General features: G+C 39.9%; 1 protein-coding gene across 1 annotated transcript; it reads left to right on the top strand.

Annotated features, from left to right (window-relative positions):
• Positions 1 to 165: 165 nt before the first annotated feature.
• LOC117823310 (matrix remodeling-associated protein 8-like) lies at positions 166 to 18562 on the top strand. The gene is made up of 12 exons (XM_034698493.1): positions 166 to 441; positions 2369 to 2395; positions 2528 to 2833; positions 6542 to 6643; positions 7617 to 7750; positions 8387 to 8566; positions 11652 to 11793; positions 16774 to 16932; positions 17037 to 17061; positions 17234 to 17319; positions 17401 to 17472; positions 17956 to 18562. Exons 1-12 carry the CDS (start codon positions 390 to 392, stop codon positions 17976 to 17978), a joined length of 1308 nt encoding a protein of 435 aa, XP_034554384.1. The 5' UTR covers positions 166 to 389; the 3' UTR covers positions 17979 to 18562.
• The last annotated feature ends 3435 nt before the right edge of the window (positions 18563 to 21997 follow it).

Genomic DNA, 21997 nt, shown 5'->3' with positions numbered 1-21997 from the left:
TTTGAGTGGTGTGAAGTAAAAGCAAAGAAGACTTGCTTTGTAATACAGTTATCCTCCTGGTCTTGTTAAGATGTCAATTTACAGTGCAACAAAGTTTCTAAGCTTAGAGAAGAAGAAGGAGGAGGAGGTGGGTGGAAATGCAGGCCGGTGGTGGTTTCGGGTTTCATTTCCCGGGTGGGATCAGTTCAGTTCGGTATCGTGTCGGTTCTGTTGTTGAAGCCCAAACGTGGCGCTCCCAGTTGTTTCTCCTTTATTCTCCAAACTTCAAACAACTCAAGTCCTCCTGCTGCTGTTGATGGATAAACAACTCGTGTTCTTTCATCCTTAGGACAGTCTGCCAGGTGTGCAGCCTTAACAAGTCTCCTTCCTGTACCTTTGACATTGTCAACATGAAGGCCCAGAGGGAGGACTTTGGTTTTCATGCTCTCCTCTTGATCCACAGTAAGTAGACTGGAGTTTGGATTATGTAAAAATGTTTTAGCCTACATAAACCCCAGGTTTGAGCAATGAGTATGCATGCATAACAAGTGTTATTAACTAAAGGTAGCATACTTGTTGGAAAATATTAAAAAGTAAAGCTGGTTATAGGATATTTATATTTTTTTCACACTTCCCTTTTCAGTTTCTGTAGACTTACCTAAATGTTATTGACTTTAACACAAGTATTTAACATTTTAGATTGCCTGCTGACATGCAGCCTTGAGACTTATCTATCCAAACATTTTCAAGATGATGTTAAAACCAGACTTAATGCTTCCCTCCTGTTCACCTTATGCATCAAGTTCACACACAGACACATTCTTGTCTGATGACTTTTACTGAGGAAGCATCAAGACAGATATTCCCTGAACAACCTAGTGTAGCCTATTAGTTTGAGATCAGCTTCAACTAATAGTTGCATTACTTCAAGAAAAAAAACCTGCATTAAATGGTCTTCAACTTAAACTTCAAATAACTTTATTTATTCATAAGGATGTTCATTTGTGTCAGAGTGTTGGTGCAAACACAAACACAAACACAAAGCTAGGCAGACATATGACAAAAGTAGACAACATACATGCCCATAGGAAAATACATTTAGAGAGGAGATCTCAAAAGTGTTTCATTTATGTCTCTTAGACAACAATGAGATCTGTTTGAAAGCAAAATGAGACTACAGCTTATGTCTCCTGTTTCTCATTCTTGCCTCCAGAAAAAAGTTGTAAAAAGTCTCAGCTTAGTCTCCCTTTCAGTTCAAAAGGAGATCTGGTCACAATCTGAAATGATTCTCAGGTATTTCTCAAGTGTTGTGACTCCTTTTGAGCTCAGGTGGAGAAATCAGGGAGCTCTCTCAACTGTCTCAATCTAACCTCATCCATTTGTTTTTGTCAGACTCAGTTTTTGTGTCTCAAGTTGAGCTCAGATGGAGCAAAGAAAGAGCCTGAGCTCATCTTTTCATGAACATTTATTGATGCCCTGCAAAATTAAGATTTCACTGTAATTGTCCACAAACTTACAATTCTCATTAAAACATTTGAACCACTTGCAAGATCAGATATTTAGATGTGAAATGATCTCTTCTTAGACTTCACAATATGGTCATTCCTTTACAAGTCTGTTTGGAACAAAACAACTTCACAAAGATTTAGTGGATTTGAGAGAAATTGCAAAAGATAGAGATTTCATACCAGGTATGACAGACCATTTATTTAAAATATGGGCCACAAAAGGGCTGACCAGATTTATCCAGATTATTACAATTAAAGAGGTGGATTCTTTTGGGCACTGGTGGCCTAGCGGTCTAAGCGACCCACATACAGAGGCTACAGTCCTTGTTGCAGGGGTTGCTGGTTCGATTCCTGGCCGGTCAATTATTTCCTGCATGTCTTCCCCCGCTCACTACTCCCCACATTTCCTGTCTCTCTTCAGCTGTCCTGTCAAATAAAGGCAAAAAGTCTAAAAATATAATTTAAAAAAAAGAGAAGAAAATGAGCCATTAATGAGATCTCTCATTTAAGTCTCAAATAAGACTCATGTCATGGTCTCAACTATTTCTCCTAGTGAATTTTAGGAGAAACTAATGAGAAACCAATGAGAACAATTTGAAACTTGAATGAAGCTGAAGTGAGAATATCAATTTTGTCTCCAGAGACTTAGAAGAGAAAGCCTTTAGCAGTAAAATTTTCATCTGGGTGTGCAGCTTTGAAAAAAAAAAGGCAGTGTAAGTCTGTTGTTAAATTGTTGAATCAAATTCAGCTGTAATTTAATCAAAGTTTAAAAAGCCTTACTTCCAACAACAGTATTTTCTTTCAAAGCAACATTCAGTGCAAGTCTAACAGGGTCTGCTAAAGTCATTATCCTGTTCACTGTTACCTTGTTTCTGTTTCAGTCCCAGTGGCCTGCCTCTTCGCTGCAGGTATGTTTCTCTCTGTGTCTGTGCGTCTACATATGCAGTTATTATTCACATCTTTGCATTTTTCTTTTGAGTGATTTTGGAAAACACTCATCATCCTAGTGTGTAAACTCCAGCCCCTCTCTGTCTCTTCAGTGTCTGCTCAGGCTGACAGCAGCAGCAGTGTGGTGGTGGCAGGGTACAATGTGAGTGCCCCTGCTGGGTCCAGTGTGTTGCTCCAGTGTGTGAGTGGCCGCATGGTGTGGACCAGAGACGAGGTGCGGGACAGGCAGAGGGTGGTCCACTGGGACCTGTATCGGGCTGAGCCAGACTACGCCATGGAGAGGGTGGTGGACATGTTCTCAGCAGGAGACCAGAGGGTCTACAACTCCTACAACCTGGGCAGGGTCAGCCTCAGCCAAAAAGCCTTCAAAGATGGGAACTTCTCCCTGGTCATAAAAGGTCACACTCATTGTCTGTGATTTCAGTTATTTGTTATTGAACTGGTCTCTCATTTTATTCTTTATTCTTTATTTATTAGGATCCCCATTAGCTTCCACATTGTGGTTGCTAGTCTATGGGGTCCACACAACAAAACAAGAACAAGAAAATTATTTAAAATCACACATTATCCATAAAACAAAGATGCAATAGCAGCCAATTCTAAAAATCAAGAATGAAAATGAAAAGTATCTGAGCAAATAAATGATAAGTAGCATTAAACTACAAATAATGGAAACAAAAACGAAATTGTCACAAACACATGGCACCACAAAGGAATAAAAAAAAGACTTTCAAAACAGTGATTACATAACAACGTCTATGAGGAATTTATCAGCATTTGTTTCAGTGACTTTTTAAAAGAAAATCTGTTTTTGATCTCATGTTAGTGGAGAGTTGATTCCAGGCAGAGGAACCTCTAAAACAGTCGTGTCCAAACTTTTTTCAAGGAGGGCCACATTTGATGTTTTCAGAATACCTCAGGGCCAGTGGCTCCTACTGAGACTTAGGAATCATAGAAGTTATATAATATATAACCTTTTCTCTGTTATATTGAGAAAAAAAGTAAAATAATTGTTATTAAATAGAGAGTTCATAATGAACTCTCTATTTAATAACAATTATTTTACATTTTTTCTCAATAAATCAGTAACTAGGTAGTGCTCAGTTCTCCACAAGCCATGTAAACATTAGCAAACTTTATCTTCTTCTGGAGGAAAATGTTTTTCATTAGAGTCGGGCAATGTGGGAAAAAATATTATATCATTATTTTTCTATGGCAGGATCACAATCTGGATTTCATCACACTTCTTTTACAGGTTGTTTTTAAGACTCTCCTGACCAGCAGACAACAATTTAAGAACTAAATAATTCTTGTCCTAAATAATTCTGAACTATTTTTAAGCACCACATTTTGCCTTTTCTGCACAATTTCATAATTTTGATCTTGTCTTGTGTCCTCTATTGTGTCTTCTGAACTTTCAGTGTTCATCAATAATAATAATAATACATTTTATTTATAAAGCGCTTTTCTAAAAACTCAAAGACGCTGCACAGAGGATAAAACATCATATAAAACAACAGAATAATAAAAACATGAATAAAATACATTTAAAAGCAGTCATACGTTCAAAGCAGTTCTAAATAGGTGGTTTTGGTGAATGTTTTGAAGGTGGACAGGTTGGGGCAGTTTCGAATGTTAAGTGGTACGGCGTTCCAGAGGGTGGGGGCGGCGACAGAGAAAGCTCTGTCCCCCAAGAACATTTTCACATCATGATAAAAACATTAATTTGAAAACCTGTCAGCTTTAAGAGTTCTTGTGTTTCCTCCTTTGAGCTTTGGCTTTATAAAAGTAGTCCATATGAAGCTTTTAGAGATGTTTCTGGATTGACTTTAATTTTGTTTGTGCGCTTGAAAGAAACTGCAAATGTACAGATGATTCAGAAGGTGATTAATTTCTTTGCTAGAAATAACACATTTTAAGATGGAAGCTTGGAGCCATAAATAAATGGACCTTGGGCCGTGATTGGCCCCTGGGCCGTACTTTGGACACCCCTGCTCTAAAAAGAACAGATCTCATCATACAGTTAGTTCTAGGACTTGGTGTTAGCAGATGACCAGTGCTCACATGACATGTCGTATACCCAGGGGCGTCGCCAGACCCCCTTTACTGGGGCACATGCCTCAGTATAAATCAGCTGTGCCCCAGTATCAGGGGCAGACTGCCCATTGGGAGTAATGGGAGTTTTCCCGGTGGGCCGGAGTAAAAAATGATTTTGCTGCTGCAGAGAATGAGGATCAAGGTGCTGGAGGAGGAGAGGGAGGAGGAGGAGGAGAGACTGAGGTGCATGAGTGGTCGAGGCAAAGTGAAAGTGAGACTGACAGGCAAGAGAAGGGTGAAACAAGTCAGGAGAGACGGCCCCAAGATGACAGACATGAAGATGACGAGGGAGCAGAAACAGATGACATTAGTCTATAGGGGCAAGAGCAAAAACCAGCATCCACAAAGAAGGAGGGGACATAGTGACTTAGGGGGAAAGCATGATGGTCCTAAACAAGTGAAGTCCCACTATCCCCAGCACTGCTTTGGGTTAAAAAAACGATCATTTAATTCAGAATGGTTTGAAAGCTTTCCCTGGTTATAATATTCTGTAAATAGAGATGCAGCTTTGTAAACACATGAAACATGACACATTGTGAGCACTGGTTTCACTAACTGGATAAAAGCTCTGGATCTCTTTAGAGAGCCCGAGAAAACACCTGCCCATAAAATGTGTGTGTGTGTGTGTGTGTGTGTGTGGAAGGGGATATAGTAGTAAGCCCCAGTAGAGCTTTATGCCTCGCAACGCCCCTGCGTATACCTGTGATTAAAACCAGAATATTTGAGTATATTACAAAAGAACTGTGGTGTGTTGTTCCATATAACAGTTTGCATAAATGACAGGATTTAGCCTCCACAGTTAGCCAATATAATCTTCTATGCATCTCAAGCACATTAGTACAAAAAGAACAGTTCAGAGCCAATCTGGCGGCTGGATTTTGAACAACTTGAAGTTTTTTTTAGATGTTTTTCAGAAGCACTTCACCAGATAAGCAGACAGTACTCAATGTGTGACAGAATAAGTGACCTAACAACATCTTTCATGACAGAAGGTGGAACAAATCCAGAAGATTTCCTTGAATTAGCTTTTCCTTGTCCCTTCCTGGAGACAATATAATCGATCTGGTCAGAACAGGACAGTACATTATCTATTTTAACACTGAGTAATTTGCTTTTGGAAACCTGCTCCACAGATATGCCGTCTATTGACAAGTTAAGCGCAGTGGCATTAGCAAGAACATTCCTCCTAGTAAATACATTTAGTTTTGTCAATGTTCAGTACCAATTTGTTCAATTTAACCCATTTAACAATGAAGAGCAACTCAGTTTTTAGATTCTCTTTCAACTCCACTGATGTCGGTGATGCACAGAACAAAGTCGAATCATCAGCATATAAAAATGTGACTCACATGTCTGTTTTCTGATTGGTTAACTTCCTGTCTGATTAGTTACAGCTTTGCTTTATGTGTTTTTAATATTTGGTCTCCAACAGGACCAAATTGCTCATACTAAACAATTTTCTAGTTGCACTCTTGCCAAAGTAATACAGCTGAAAAGAGGATTAGCTGAGGGAATGTTTCAGCAGATGTGGTAAGCCAGATCTTAATGCAAATCAGCTCATCATCATTTTAGCCAAAAGCCTAATTTTAGTTATTTTGAGGTTGGTAGGATAATGGGCTTTGTTTCAGACTAAGTCATAAACCATGCCAGCTCTTAAAACTGTCCCCCACTGGTGCATTCCTTCTTGTGGAGAACCCAAACATGCACATGCTTTTTTTTTTTTTGCATTCTTGTTTGTTGCTTGTCTACAATGTTTTATTACCAAACAGCTGAACAGAATCAACTTCTTTTTTTTTTACAGTACTCAGATCTTCACACACATCTGCTGCATCAATCAGAAAGGATTTTAAAAAAGTCTAGCTCTAAATGGTTCCACTATCCAGTGCTGTAATTTTGACAAACAAACAGATTTATAGTCTCATGGTACAAACAGTATTCTATGTAATAAATATGGAATAATGGCTCTAATGGAATCACCATGTTTCTAACTGCTTTGTATCTGCTGACAGACGTGACTATGAATGACAGAGGACTTTACTCCTGTAATCTCCACCACCTCTACTGCCACCTGTACGAGACCATCCGAGTGCAGCTCAATGTGACTAAGTCTCGTAAGTATTACACAGTATAGCGTTTAAGCAACTGTAGCACAAACTGGTGTTAAAGGTGACATATCACGCTTTTTTCATCAATATATATTGGCCTAAGAGGTCCCCAAAACATGTCTTTAAAGTTTATTGCTCAAAAAAACACTTTGAAATCAGATTTTGGCATGCCTGAAAAACCCTCTTCTTCAGTCCTCCTCAGAACACTCTGTTTTCCCTCTGACCACGCCCCCTCAGGAAGTGGATGTGCGTCGGCTCTCCAGCACGTTGATCTAATGTTTACATGTTGGCTGAATATACACGGCTGCTCACAGACCCGCGTTACTTCAACCCTCTGAATCTGATCCAGAATCTGATCCTGACGGAGAGGCGCCTGTAGCAGGACCTTTCTGAAGGATTGGTCACAGATTCTGTGTTTCTTGTTGTTTTATTTGTCAGCATGTCGACGTGTGTCTTGGTACACAGCTACAGCTACAGCTATGAAGATGTAGCTATGTGGCTATGCTAACTAGCGCTAGCACTTATCCATGACAAATAAAAATCATCCACTAGATCTTCAAATCTGCAGACGTGGGGAGTAAAACCGACCTTTGTGTTCATTAAGACAGCCTACAACTAGCATGCCTCCCTCCTAAGCTCCTTGTTAGCACACAATTGTGCAGGTAATGAAAAACGGAGGAGGGATTCAGTATTATTTTATACAGTCTATGGGCTGAATAAGCTCCGAGCTCCGACTCCGTGACAGACCGGATATTGTTGTTACGTAACAAAAACACAGAAGTCTGAAACGGCTCGTTTCACACACATTTATAGAAAGGTGGAGAAATCAGAACAGGGGCAGAATGGATTTTTTTCATTCTCGGGGGGTTTGTAGACATGCCAGGGACACATATTTCAGGTAAAGAACCATTAAAAAGTCCATTTTGCATGATATGTCACCTTTAAAGCTGACTTTGTCTTCTGCACATTCACTTTGAAGGCCGTAAGGAACAGCGCTACTGGGATGGACAAAAAGCAGTGTTTGTGGTGTTACTTGGCAGCACTGCGGTTCTGCCGTGCATCAATCGGCGCAATGTGTGGACTGACTGGAGCAATGAGGAGGAAGACCAGCAGGTGTGTGGACTGCATCAGCATGTTTTTGTTGTTTCATTTGGAATGCTAGTCAAGGTGCTTCTGTTAAGATGAATATATCATATTGAATGAGAAATAGAACAGCCTAAAATGCTGCTGCTAAACCGCTGACCAAATCATCAAGGAGATCTCATGTTACACCAATCCTCATTTCTTTGCATTGGTTTCCAGTCAAATGTAGGATCCAGTTTAAAATCCTTGTTGTTGTGTACAGAGCGCTCAGTGGACAGGCTCCAGTCTACATTAGGGAGCTGCTGAAGCCTTATAACTCCAGCAGGTCTCTGAGGTCCTCTGATCAGGGTTTATTGGTTGTGCCACATACAAGGGGACTCTGCTTTCCAGGTTGTTGGTCCTCAACTCTGGAACAGTGTCCCTCTGGAACTGAGATCTGTGGACACTGTGGACATGTTTAAAAAGCAGTTGAAGACCCATCTGTTTAGACTTGCCTTTGTTTAATCTGTCTGTTTTTTTTTATGTAATGTTTTTGTGTATTTGCAAACACTGTTTTGCCTTTTAATGTTTTTCTATTGTTGTTGTTGTAAAGCACCTTGTGACTTCTGTTCTTGAGAGGTGCTCTATAAATAAATCTTACTTACTCTCTACCTTGGTGGCTTTCAGGTGGTCCACTGGGACAGACAGTCTCCAGGAGTCCGCCATGACCGCGCAGATCGACTGGTTGACTTGTACGCCTCTGGAGAACAGCGTAGCTATGGACCACTGTTCCTACAGAGGAAGATGAACATTAGCAACCAAGCTTTTTCAGAGGGGGACTTTTCCCTTACTATTTCTGATTTGCAGGTGTGTGTGTGTGTGTGTGTGTGTGTGTGAGTCAACAGAGAGTTACATAACAGAAAACACCACAGGGGCCCAACTAATTTTAGTACACATTGTGAAAGTAAACTGCTATGACAAGAATCACACTTAGCCTAAATGGGTGTCTCCATGCACTGTTATCAAAGTCTTGACTAGTAACATTAGAAAACATTGAACTCTGGTAGTGCTGGAGCTCTTGTCTTTGTCTGCCACCATCGAGAAATTACACACATTTATAAAAACAGTAACAAACAGAACAAGTAACAAGACACATCCCTTCAGTCTTTATTTATCAACTGTAGCACAGGCCTGCAGAGAGGGTCATATTCTAGGAATTTCAATGGTCCCAATGCTTTTGGTAGACCTCATGAATCAGAAAATGTGGGCTAAGTTCAAGCTCATGAGGCTCCTATGCTAGTGGCTCTCAGTTGATTGTCAACCTTGTTCTGATGTCAACCCAATGTTGGGTTGTGATGACAACCAACAGTGTTTGGCAGACTGTAATTCTTGTTGGAAATGTCTATCATTGGAAAGACATTTAATTTTGGATGGATATGATTGAACTGAGGCCTGATATTTTAAACCAGATTCAACATCTTTCAAATGTTGTCATTTTCATCACTGCGTTGGGGTTTGTTGCAACACAGTATCCATATTCAACCATTTTTCAACGTCTGTCCAACACCCAATGTTGAGTTTTCAAGCATACTCAGAAATTGATTGTCAACCAAAAATCAAAGTCTGTCTTACGTTAGTAGACGTCTACCCACTGTTGGGGCACACAGGCATCATCATTTTTGCTCTTAATTAATGCAGGTGCTCTCAAAACCCGATCCTGCCAACAACGCCAATTTTTTGGGTATGTAAGGTAATGTAGCTAGAGTGGGTCAGGGTGATAAGAAGAGGAGTAAGTTATGGATAGGTACGTTTTAGGGATGTACATTTTAAGTATTTTCCGTGATCCATCTTTGGAAATGTTAACGATCAATTATCGATTAATTGATAAAAAAAAAACATTATTATTCTTACGTCAAAAAAAAAGGCCAAATACATTGTCTTCCCCCTAAATTATATTTTCTATAGCAACAACATGCATATAACTGACAGGATTGAATACTGGTACATGTTTGACACGCAGAATATCAACGATCAGGCTCATTAAAATATTCTCCGCGGACATAATCTTATAAAGTGAAGGCTGAGACTACTAACAGAAAATTACTTTAGACTCCCAGTGTCCAGTTTTCTGTCTACTCGTTCTTATTGAGAAAAATAAACGTGTATTTGGTCAGGTGTCAGCCGGGAGCGCAACCGGGTCATAATCAGTCCAGCTGCAGAAAAGCTCAGATGGCTCTGATGTTGCTGGTCTGTAAACGTAGTGTACCTGAATTTCCCACCTGTCTGTTGCCTTCTTATCCAAAGGTGGGAAATGTCCTGTTTATAGTTGTGAACCTTCTTGTCCGTGTCGTTGTTGGCAGCAGTTTTGTATTGATCCTCTTTTTAAAAAGCGCACGGGGAGACCTGACGCGCAGCCGCAGCCGCCAGCAGAGCCTCTCCGCTGTGCGCAACACCTTTAACAACTGAATCACATCCAAACATGCTTTAAACTTAAAACACCTCCCTGATAGATGAGTGTAATATGAGACCACATGATGTTTGTTCCACGTGACGGAAAATTGATAACAAAAATGCGTGTTTTGAGTAATTTCTTAACAATCAACTAATCGATAATCAATTAATTGTGGTCATCCCTAGTACGTTTGAGTTATCAGGTATGAGAGCAGCACTGGCAACAATAAAGAGGTTCAAACAATGATCTCTCTGGTGCAAAACAGAGTTGTTTTTCTTGTGTCAGATGTTCTAAAATTGCACCAGTTAAAACCCACTTAAGATAAATAAAACAATAAAATGTCTTTGCTAAAAGTGGGTTTTAACTGGTGCAATCTTAGAACATCTGACACAAGAACAATACATCTGTTGTGTACCAGAGAGATCATTGTTTGAACCTCTTCATTGTTGACAGTGCTACTCTCACACCTGATAACTCAAACGTACCTATCCATAACTTACTCCTCTTCTTATCACCCTGACCCACTCTAGCTACAGTACCTTACATACCCCAAAAATTGGCGTTGTTGGCAGGATCGGGTTTTGAGAGCACCTGCATTAATTAAGAGCAAAAATGATGATGCCTGTGTGCCCCAACAGTGGGTAGACGTCTACTAACGTAAGACAGACTTTGATTTTTGGTTGACAATCAATTTCTGAGTATGCTTGAAAACTCAACATTGGGCATTGGACAGACGTGTCCAAAACAGTGTCTACTGTGTTGCAACAAACCCCAACGCTGTGATGAAAATGAAAACATTTGAAAGATGTTGAATCTGGTTTAAAATATCGGGCCTCAGTTCAATCATATCCATCCAAAATGAAATGTCTTTCCAATGATAGACATTTCCAACAAGAATTACAGTCTGCCAAACACTGTTGGTTCTTATCACCACTACCCACTCTAGCTGCAGTATCTTACATACCCAAAAAATCCATATGAAAATCATGTTGTGACAACAACCCAACAACATGCTGACATTGACTATTGTTAGAAAGCTGTGAATTATGGTTGGATATAGAAAACGGATGGGAAACCCTGTAGGGAGAAGTTAATGTCAAATGTTGAACAGATGTAGAACTATGCTTTGATGTGAATTTGGGATTTGCATTAAAACCCACAGCTTGGTTGAAGGCAGACTCCCTTGCTGATCAGTCATTGCATTTCTGGTTGGATAGGAATACCAGTTTGATATCAAAACCCAACATTGGGTTTGACAGATGTTAAATTATGGTTAGTGTTTATGTCAAAACCAAACACTGGGTAAATCTTTTGCAAAACTAGAAACATGTTGAACCTGGATTAATTTGCTGTCTTGTCTTATTAAGCAAATCTTTTATTGAATTTTGAACTTCTGCTTTGGATGTTGTTGTTTGCATGTTTGGATCACCCATTGCTTTATCTGAGGGCGATGGTTGTATACTGTATATGGATGATTTAATGTCCTCATTTAACATACAGCCCACAGACCAGGGGAAGTATTCCTGCCACCTCCACCATCACTACTGCGGCCTCCATGAGAGAAGAGAGTTTCAGGTCACGGTGGAACGAACTGTGATACAGCCCACCCTGCCAGCCAAAGCACTGCCCAGTGAAGACAAAGGTAGCACACACACACACACCACTGTACAAACACAGACCTCTCTTCCTGTCCTAGTTAGAGGCCAGTGTGAGTGCCTCAACAGAGGATGTTTTATACATTTGTATGGATTTGAATTACCAAGTGTACACTTAAGAGGAACAAACTTCACAAACATCTGTTTTTCCCCCCCGTGCTTTTTCATTTTGTCCTCACACATGCTGTCTATGCTCCCCTAAAACTCTCCTCAGAGCAATGTAACAGCAGAGGAAGCCGAGATGAGATGAGCGGGGGGAAATCTTACTTCTGTTTGTTTCATGATAGATTTTTTTCTTGCACTGTCAGCTTGTCTGACGCCAGACCCCTGAAACCTCACACACTCCCTCCAAACCCAGTCCTCCAATCCCTACCCTCATCGCCTCTCACCTCCATCTCAACCCATTGCTCTCTTAGATGTTTCCCTTTAAAGGAAAGACACATTTTTACTGCTAATTTCCCCCCCAAGTGTGTTGTCTAAAATGGTCTGCTGATCTGCTGTGATCCATCAGTTGTGTAGTCAACATTTCTCTGCTTTGAAGTGTCCTTAAAATTATGCAGAATAGATTTTAAAAAGCACAGGAGAGGAGAGGAGAGGAGAGGAGAGTCCTGTTGGCATGCAAGCTGCTTCCTAGAATTTTTGGAGAATGAGAGCATTTCTGGTGCGTGCATCTGTGTTTCCAGGACGGAGGCAAAGATGGTAATGGCAGATATATCAATGTGGGAAAATCATTGAGAGAGGTTTAGAAACGCTGAATGCTAGAGGCAGAGTCCCTTAATGTGTGTGTGGGGGGGGGGGTGCATGTGTGTGTATGTGTGCTCAAAAGAGCATGCCAAGTCCGAGCTCATTTCAATGGAATCTCTCAGATTCAGTCAAAGGACTGAAGTCCAGCTTCTGCCCACACAAATAATCCTCCGCTCTCAGCGCTGTAATAATACAGCAGGATTGCACCATGGTAATTTTTTACTGGTTTGAAACAAGATGTATAACTGATTTATCTCCAGCACAGTAGTAATGCTGTACAGTTTCTTCCTCCTGCAGTATTTTGCTGTCTTATCTTTTCTTGTTGTGCCCTCTATGCCTGTCTGCTGCCCTGTTGACTCTGGCTCTCTCCTGACATTCTGGAGGAGTCTCAGCCTTCCTTCGTCTCCTGCCCTCTTTCCTTTTTCCTCCTTCTTTGAGGATCCCACATGCTCAGGTTTGTTTATTTTTGACATGATCCTTCTTTCCATTGCTCTCCCAGTTCTTTGCTGACATTCCTTTTTTAAAAAAAAGAGAACTCTTGGGATAGTTTGTGGATGAAAGGAGGAAGTTTGCATCATCTGTGCCACATCTGGCAACACCAGACAGACAGAGAGGTAGAAGAAGAGAGAGAGAGAGAGAGAGAGAGAGAGAGAGGGGAGGGGGCGAGGAGAGTGTTGATGAAATAGAGGAAAGAAAGATGTAGGTCAGTCCTCCCTCCTTCCCATCCATCAGAGTAATTTTTCAGTGGAGTTTGGGTAAGAAGAGAACAGGGCAGCCAGTCTAAACACAAACACACATGTTCCAATTTTGGCACGAGTCAGGAGAAAATGTTGTAAACTAAACAAATGGATTGGAGGATATATTATGTTAATGAACATGTTGTTTTCATGTAAGCTGCAGCTGTGCTGAAAGTTCTTGTGTTAAGATCTCAGGGCGAGGTCTTTTCTAACTTGGTTTTGTGAGGCAGGCCTCTGGAGAAACATCTCACCCGCGTCCCCTTCCTCTCCCTTGGCTCTGCTCCTCTGTTCCACCCTGCTCTGTCTCCTCTTCACTCCTCTTCCTCTCTTCACTTCTCTGTGTTTTACTGCCAGGAAAAGTAAATCACAGCATGACTCTCTGTCTGGATCTCATTCTGGCTCAAGTCTGTCGAGTCTGAGGTCTGCACAGCTGCTTCTTGCCTTGCACTTTTTTTTTTTTTCAACAAGGCAAAATGAAACCAGGCGTCCCCTCGTCCTCCTCTGCTTTTCAACACGCCACAGAACCGCACACATCACCTAATGCTGACTGCCTAATTATGTCTCACCAGCCCTGGAAATTTTATCAGCATTTTTTTTTTTCCAGCCAGGAAAAGTCATTACGTCAAAAAAAACATATGTAGAAAGTAATTAGTGAGGTGTTAGAGCTTATGTTGCATTAACCAAACACATGCAACAACAAATGTCTGCATTTGAGCCACCTGCATGGACCCAAAATGATTTTCATTGGGCATTGAAAGAATTCTCTCCCAGTAAGCCTGAGTGTTACTAAGTGTTAGTCTACCAGCATCAATTTTGGCCTGTCACTGCAAACACACAGTATCAAAAACTAAACACCTGATTCAATAAACCCCTGTGAGTACTTTGAGCTAGTTATGAAATTGACTTAAATGAAAAGTGATGCCCTTTTCTGAACCAAAGAGGCCAAAAAGACCAACAGAAACAAGATTAACCATCTCTACATTATGGTTACATTTTTAAGCCTGCACCCACTGCAATATAACCAGAGGCATACGTTGACTGTTAGCATCCCTGTTAGCTTCTTTGTTCAGCTGTTTGAGAGCCCTTGGCTGTGTCTGAAATAAACGTGATAATGCTAAACATACTACATTTGGAAGTGTATCTGTTAAAACTAGGTTTAATGTGTTAGCATGCTAACTATGCTACACAGCACTACACAAGTTTTTGGTTAGTCTTGGCTGTAAGTTAGACCTGATGAAAACCCTGGTTCAGAGACAGTTTTGGTCTAGGTAGTAGGGCTGGGCGATACCACACTTTTATGATTCGATACGATACCAACTACTTTTTTGGCAATTTATTAGGATTTTAGGTTTTAGTTACCTCAGCTCACTTTCTGAAGTGAGCTGAGGTAATGTCCAACTAATCAGTCCAACCAGACTCGTTCAGGTAACATAGATTTCCTTGTTGATACAACTAGATGTAAATATGGCCCCTGCACAAATGCACAGGAAACCCCTTATAGTGACTGGAGTGACCAACCTTTACAATGCCATGTGCTGCAAGAGACACTCTGATTGGATCAATGTTTGAATACTTCTCTGCATGCAGTGCAGAAGATAAGTGTTTACCAGAATAGAAACCCAGAGGAAAATGTTACTGCTCAAGGCTTTCTCTTCTAAGTCTCTGGAGACAAAATTGAGATTCTCATTTCAGCCTCATTCAAGTTTCAAATTGTTCTCATTAGTTTCTCCTAAAATTCACTAGGAGAAATAGTTGAGACCATGACATGAGTCTTATTTGAGACTTAAATGAGAGATCTCATTAATGGCTAATTTTCTTTTTTTAAATTATATTTTTTTCCTTTTTGCCTTTATTTGACAGGACAGCTGAAGAGAGACAGGAAATGTGGGGAGTAGTGAGCGGGGGTATACATGCAGGAAATGGTCGATCGGCCGGGAATCAAACCGGCGACCCTTGCGATGAGGACTGTAGCCTCTGTATGTGGGGTGCCTAGACCACTAGTCCACCAGCGCCCAAAAGAATCCACCCCTTTAATTGTAATAATCTGGCTAAATCTGGTCAGCCCTTTTGCGGCCCATGTTTTAAATAAATGGTCTGTCATACCTGGTATGAAATCTCTATCTTCTATCTAAGTTGTTTTGTTCCAAACAGACTTGTAAAGGAAGGACCATATTGTGAAGTCAAAGAAGAGATCATTTCACATCTAAATAGCTGATCTTGCAAGTGGTTCAAATGTTTTAATGAGAATTGTAAGTTTGTGGACAATCACATTGAAATCTTAATTTTGCAGGGCACTATAAATGTCCATGAAAAGATGAGCTCAGGCTCTTTCTTTGCTCCATCTGAGCTCAACTTGAGACACAAAAACTGAGTCTGACAAAAACAAATGGATGAGGTTAGATTGAGACAATTGAGAGAGCTCCCTGATTTCTCCACCTGAGCTCAAAAGGAGTCACAACACTTGAGAAATACCTGAGAATCATTTCAGATTTTGACCAGATCTCCTTTTGAACTGAAAGGGAGACTAAGCTGAGACTTTTTACAACTTTTTTTTCTGGAGGCAAGAATGAGAAACAGGAGACATAAGCTATAGTCTCATTTTGCTTTCAAACAGATCTCATTGTTGTCTAGGAGACAGAAATGAAACACTTTTGAGATCTCCTCTCTACATTTATTTTCCTATGGGAATGTTCAATGTGTGATATTTGTAGACTTTTTTACTCCTTAGTTTCTGTTTTAATACCTACATAGTTCTTATATAGTGAGAGCACTCTTCTGTTATTCTGCTTACAGTGTTAGTGTAAGCTAAGTGTTTACTTCTAGATCAATATTGAACATAAGGCATATTAATCCATTCTTCATGACAACATTCTGATGCCAAGTCAAATTCATACAGAAAGCTATGGTCAGTTTTGACATTGAATCAAGTATTTTGAATGTTGTCCCATGTTGAGAAATCATTTTGATGTAGTATTTTTTGAAAATTGAGGCTTAGGTTGTTTTAAGAAATGACTTGTTTTCTTAATGATCGTAATGTTAAAGTAAGATGAATGAGAAACTTGTGGACGCTGTCTAACACTTCGTACGGTGATTCAATAAATGGATTGTTTTGTGCTGCAAACCAGAGTTTCGCTTAAGACCTGTTATTTCAACAACTACATTAAACGGTATTGTATGGACAAACAAATGACAGTACAACGTGTCAGCCAAGTCATTCCCGGGAGATATCAAAACACACCGGCAGCTTTAGTACGAGACTAAGCTTCTATAGCTTCAGAGAGTTCCTCTGAAATGGGATCAAGAAAACAGGAAGTGAAAGTTAGTATTAGATTGTTCTTGTGTAACTCACGAGATGTGTCATGCCTCATCTGGTTCTTCTTTCTAAATTTGTAAACCTCATGATGACACATTGGTCTGTTTGGGAGAGAATAGATGAAGAACAGATTAATACTAAACGCTGACTGCTACAACTTCTGTCTTACTCAGACACCACTAAAGCTGAATCACCACGAGTCATCAATGTTATCCTGCCTGATCAGAGACATCACTTTCTCCTGCCGCTGGGATACGTCCTCACTTCTTTCCTGCTCCTGGCCTTCATTATCCTCATCATCATCATTATCACACGCAGGCGTAGAACCAAAGGTCAGGAATGTAATATCCCAGTCTGACTATGGTGTTTATGATTCATGTGGTTTTTTATTGAATGTATGCTTCTGAAACTCATATTTTTATCTTGGGTTTTTCAGAATTTCATCCTCAAGTGTCTGTAAGGTGAGCGAGAATACACACACACACACACACACACACACACACACACACACACACACACACACACACACACACACACACACACACACACACACACACACACACACACACACACAGGGGTGAAATTGAAGTCTCTCTTAAACACACACTCAACCGCCCTTCTTCACTGCCGCAGGTCGAGCAGAAGTCAGAGCAGCTCAGAGGAGTTTGAGATGGACATCTCTGAAGTGAATATGTGCAGTGGGCAGGAGAAAAGATTTGGTGAGTAAGGAGGAGAGAGATTGTGTTTGTGAATAAGTACTGGCTTTGTCTTGACTGTGATTTTCTCCTGTGTGATTTTAGACTACAAGAACAACCTGCTGAAAGAGAAAGTCCACATGAACTCTCAGCCTAAAGTCGTTGATCTTGACAAAGGTAACCCAGACTCAAAATGCAAACTCAGCCTATATGACTTGTCTTATGACCTTCCAGGGGCAATTTGAGATGTCCTGCGGCCATGACTCCTGGATGGTTGGCATGAAGTATGTGTGCCAACACACAAGAGTAATTTGCCCCTATTTTAGATTTCAACTTTGAGTACTAACGTTGATGAATGTAATAGATGTTATATAACTGTATCTAATTTTTTAAAGTTTCAAATAAAACAAAAAAGCAACATTCAAAACTTCTAAGCCTATTTGTGTAAAGATTATAAAGAAGGACGCTAGCTCAAAGTAACCAATTAGTGTACCAGAGTACACCAATAGTTGATTTAGACAGAAGCCCTGTCCCTGCCAGGGGCTTTTGGTTTCAGGATTCTGGATCAGCACCTTTGGGCCCAGGCCACTCCTCTGGACATGTCCCTGTCTTCAGCCCTGCCCTCTTCACCTAATCTGATTTTGTCTTTATTTCTTCCAGAGATGCAAAAGTTTTCCAAGTGAGCGAAAAGGAAATAAAAGTGAATCTGAGGTCACTGGCTGGTCCAGGGGCTGCGCTCCAAACTGAACACCTCCACCCTGCCCTGTGTCCGCTCTGTGGCAGGAGACACCGTAGAAGAAAGAAGGTTGTGAAAGGCAGAATGTGTTTTCAAAGTATCAGCATTACAGACAGACAGAAAAAAAAAGACTTGTATGTATTTGATCATTACAAACATACTGGACCTGGATGATCGTACAAGGAACAATAACATCCCCCTGAGGGGAGATTGTGAGCTTTATTTGAATCAGCTGAATAAAGTTGACTGATTTGAATCATCAGTTATTTTAGCTGTGATCATTATTCCTCCAGTAAGAAATGATAAGTATTTCTTACATCTTTGTTTTACTGTTAATATCCATCTCAGCTTTACTGACCCACCACTGACGTGCTACCAGCAGTGTGTGCTGCCTCCTGGAGGCCATTATTAACTGTATGCTAACTGACCATTGAAGCAGTGTATGTCAAATACTCTCTTGATGCCCGGACTGTATTTTTTTTTGGAATGTTCCTCTTTAATGTGTATTAAAATTTGATCGCTGATGTTTAAGTGAAGTGGGTTATTCTACATGATTTGGTCCATCTGTTAGTGTTCAAATCTAAGTGTGGATTCAAACAGTGTGAGTCCCACCTTGTTAACTGTAAGTGGACAGAATGAACGGTGGTGGGGTTTTTTTCACAACAGAATTTAAATTTAGCCTTGTGACAGGTTATGTCACAACCGTCTGTGCAAGTCAAGACTGTGAACAACACTCATAACACTAGGCAGCTACTTAGAATTTAGCCATCCTCAATTTGACTTTTCAAATTTGCTTTATTGGCATGAACAAAGACATGTTATTGCCAAAGCACATACAATTCATACACATACATTCCATATATATTAATTACATATGTAATAATTACATATATATTAAGTACTATATTCAATGTCCTCACTTGATGCGGTATGCTCATAAAACCTTCACCTAAAATCAGATATTATGGGATGGTGCGTCCCTCAGGCTGTGACAGGCAGACACATATTTAGCAGCCAGAGGAGCTGCTGACCCTTCCCCCAGGAGAACTGACACTTTCTCTTCTGGGGTTCATGTTGGGAAGTTTGGTACCATTTTAGTAATTTCCCTGTAGTGGGAATCTCTTAGTAAAGAGAACTTGCTGCAGTGGAGGAGGAAGTGCATCTCTGTCTCTATGTCCCCTGTAGAGCAGTGAGCACATAGACGCTCCTCTCTGGGCACAGCCATGTCTGCCTGTGTCTCCCTGTCTCTACAGCTAGCTGGTGGTCACTCAGCCTGTATTTGGGTCAGGATACGTCTTTGTTTTGTATCTCTGACACTGTACAGATACTCAGATCATTTATAATCACGGTTAAGGCAAGGCAAGGCAAGGCAAGGCAGCTTTATTTGTATAGTGCATTTCATACACGAGGGCAACTCAATGTGCTTTACATTAAAACATTAAAAGCATTGGAAACATTCAGACAAGCATAAAAGATCATAATTAAAATGACAAATAAAATAAAACAGAAAAGAAAAGGAAAATTAGAAATATATTCAAAATTACATTGAAATTTTAATTTAAAGTGAGTTAAAATGAGCTTAGATAGGAAGGCAGTGGCAAATAAAAAAGTCTTAGGGTCAAATAATAATTCATTCTACTTTGGGTCTTTGTTTGGTTTCTCCAGTGTTCTAAATACAGATCTTTGGAGTGCTTCATGATGAGTTTAATTTGGTTGTGTTTTGGATCAGTGCTGACTGGAGTCTGGCTGATTAGCTTCCTCACCAGCTGACTCATAAGGGGACAGTTTTCAGGGTTCTGAATAGAAAGAAAGAAAGGTACTTTATTGATCCCCAGGGGGGAAATTCAATTTTTTCACTCATGCTATTTTTGGTCATGCTACACATACAGTTTTTTTGGTATATACATACAAATGCACACACATGCAGTGAACATGCTTAGGGAGAGATGTCAGAGTGAGGATACTGCCGTCAACCAGCGCACCCAGAGGAGTTGGGGGTTTGGTGCCCAGGCAAGTGAACCAGCACCTCTCCAGCCACCAGTCCACTTGCCAAACTTTGTCCATACTGGGACTCGAACCGGCGACCCTTCGGTTAATAGTTGACTATCTACAGCTCTGGGTTTCCTGCTGTGGCATGAATTTTCTCTTCATTTGCCATGCATCATACATGTTCTATTCTAAGGTAACTATGCACTGTTAAACTTTCCTGTGCTGATTTTGAGCAAAAAAAAGCTACAAAATTTACAGAAAGGAAGAAAACAGTTTGATAATAATAATAGTAATAATAATAATAATAATAATAATAATAATAATAATAATAATAGTAATAATAATAATAATAATAATAATAATAATAATAATAATAATAATAATAATAATAATAATGCTTTATTTATATAGCACTTTTCTTTTCTTTTTTTATTTACGTTTTATTGATTTTGTACATAAACAACAATGAACATGAAGACCTATAGACAAGTACAAAGACTTCGGGGGGAAAGTAAAGACTTACATAAAGAGACTGGTAGACACCACCAGAAAAAAAACAAATATGAAAATAAACAGATGAGTGTCAATCACAGTCCAAGCAGAGATCACCTAAAATCCGGTCTGATAGTAGAGACATATGAGATCCATTTTTGCCAATTTACAATAAATACCTCCTTTTGTGTTCTTAAATTAAAAGTAATTATTTCCATCACAAAGATACTGTACACAATATCAATCCATTCATCCACATTGGGGGCCTCCCTCTTCAACCATTTCTTTGTTATAGATTTCTTACAGGCCACTAGTAATATTCTCAGCAAGTATTTATCTCTGTTCCTCCAATCTAGTTCCTTTAGATCAACCAGATACAACAGATTGAAACATAAAGTTATTCTTGTTGAAAAGACAGTCTCTAGGATCTGATGTATGCGCAACCAAAATGGGTTCACAACGGGGCAACTCCAAAATATATGATAGTGGTTCGCCTCTTTACTGCCGCAGCATCTCCAACACTCTGTCTGGCTGGAATATGATTTCTTCTGATATGGAGTACAGAAATAGTGGATGACATTTTTCCACGTAAATTCTCTCCAAAGTGGGGAATTTGTTGTTTTCCATTGTTGTTTAAAAATGTCACTCCAGTATATAGCACTTTTCATTACAAGTAACAACGTGCTTTGCAGTGGGCAATAAAAACAAGATGTGCAAAGCGATTAAAAATAAATGAAATAAAAGCTTAAAAACTCTTCAAACTTATAAAACAGACCCTTAAAATCAGAGCTAAAGTTAAATAAAATCACACAATAAAAGCTTTCCTGTAAAAGTGTGTCTTGAGTAATGACATAAAACAAGGGACTGACTCTGCAGGTCTGATCTCCTCTGGCAGGCTGTTCCAGAGTGTAGGAGCTCTGACTGAAGACACCCTGTCCCCTTTGGTTTTCAGTCAGGTCCGTGGAACAGCTAACAGAGCACTGCCAGAGGATCTCAGACTGCGACTAGGTTTGTAGGGGGATATAATCTCAGAGATATAGAGAGGGGTGAGTCCATGTAGTGCTTTAAAAGTCAATAAGAGAATCTTAAAATCAATCCTAAAATCAACAGGCAGCTGGTGTAGATGAGCTAAAATGGGGGTGATGTGAGGACATTTTTTAGTTCCTGTTAAAAGACAAGCTGCTGTGTTTTGAACTGTTTGATTTTTGACTAAGACATGTGTCTTAGACAATAAGGACTTGACTTTGAATATATTTCTGAGCTGATAAAAAACATGACTTTTTTCACCTGTGGCTCAAAATACAAATTCTGTGAAGATGTGTGATTACTGATTGGTCATTATGTTTTATTGGGATGTAAAGTTGTGTGTCATCAGCATAGCAATGATAACAGACACTGTATTTATGGATTATATGGCCAAGGGGGAGCATGTACATGTAAATGGAAAAAAAAGAGCAGTTTGATGCCAGTGACCCCACAAACCAA

This window comes from Notolabrus celidotus, chromosome 1, assembly GCF_009762535.1.
Source record: "Notolabrus celidotus isolate fNotCel1 chromosome 1, fNotCel1.pri, whole genome shotgun sequence".
NCBI lineage: Eukaryota > Metazoa > Chordata > Actinopteri > Labriformes > Labridae > Notolabrus > Notolabrus celidotus.
Note: the sequence above shows the minus strand (reverse complement) of the source record. Positions and strands in the feature narration are given on the sequence as shown.

Coding starts and splice junctions, on each gene's coding strand:
- LOC117823310 (XM_034698493.1), top strand. CDS start 390: ATGAAGGCCCAGAGGGAGGACTTTGGTTTTCATGCTCTCCTCTTGATC. Junction 2,834..6,541: donor CTTCTCCCTGGTCATAAAAG/GTCACACTCATT, acceptor ATCTGCTGACAG/ACGTGACTATGAATGACAGA. Junction 7,751..8,386: donor ATGAGGAGGAAGACCAGCAG/GTGTGTGGACTG, acceptor GGTGGCTTTCAG/GTGGTCCACTGGGACAGACA.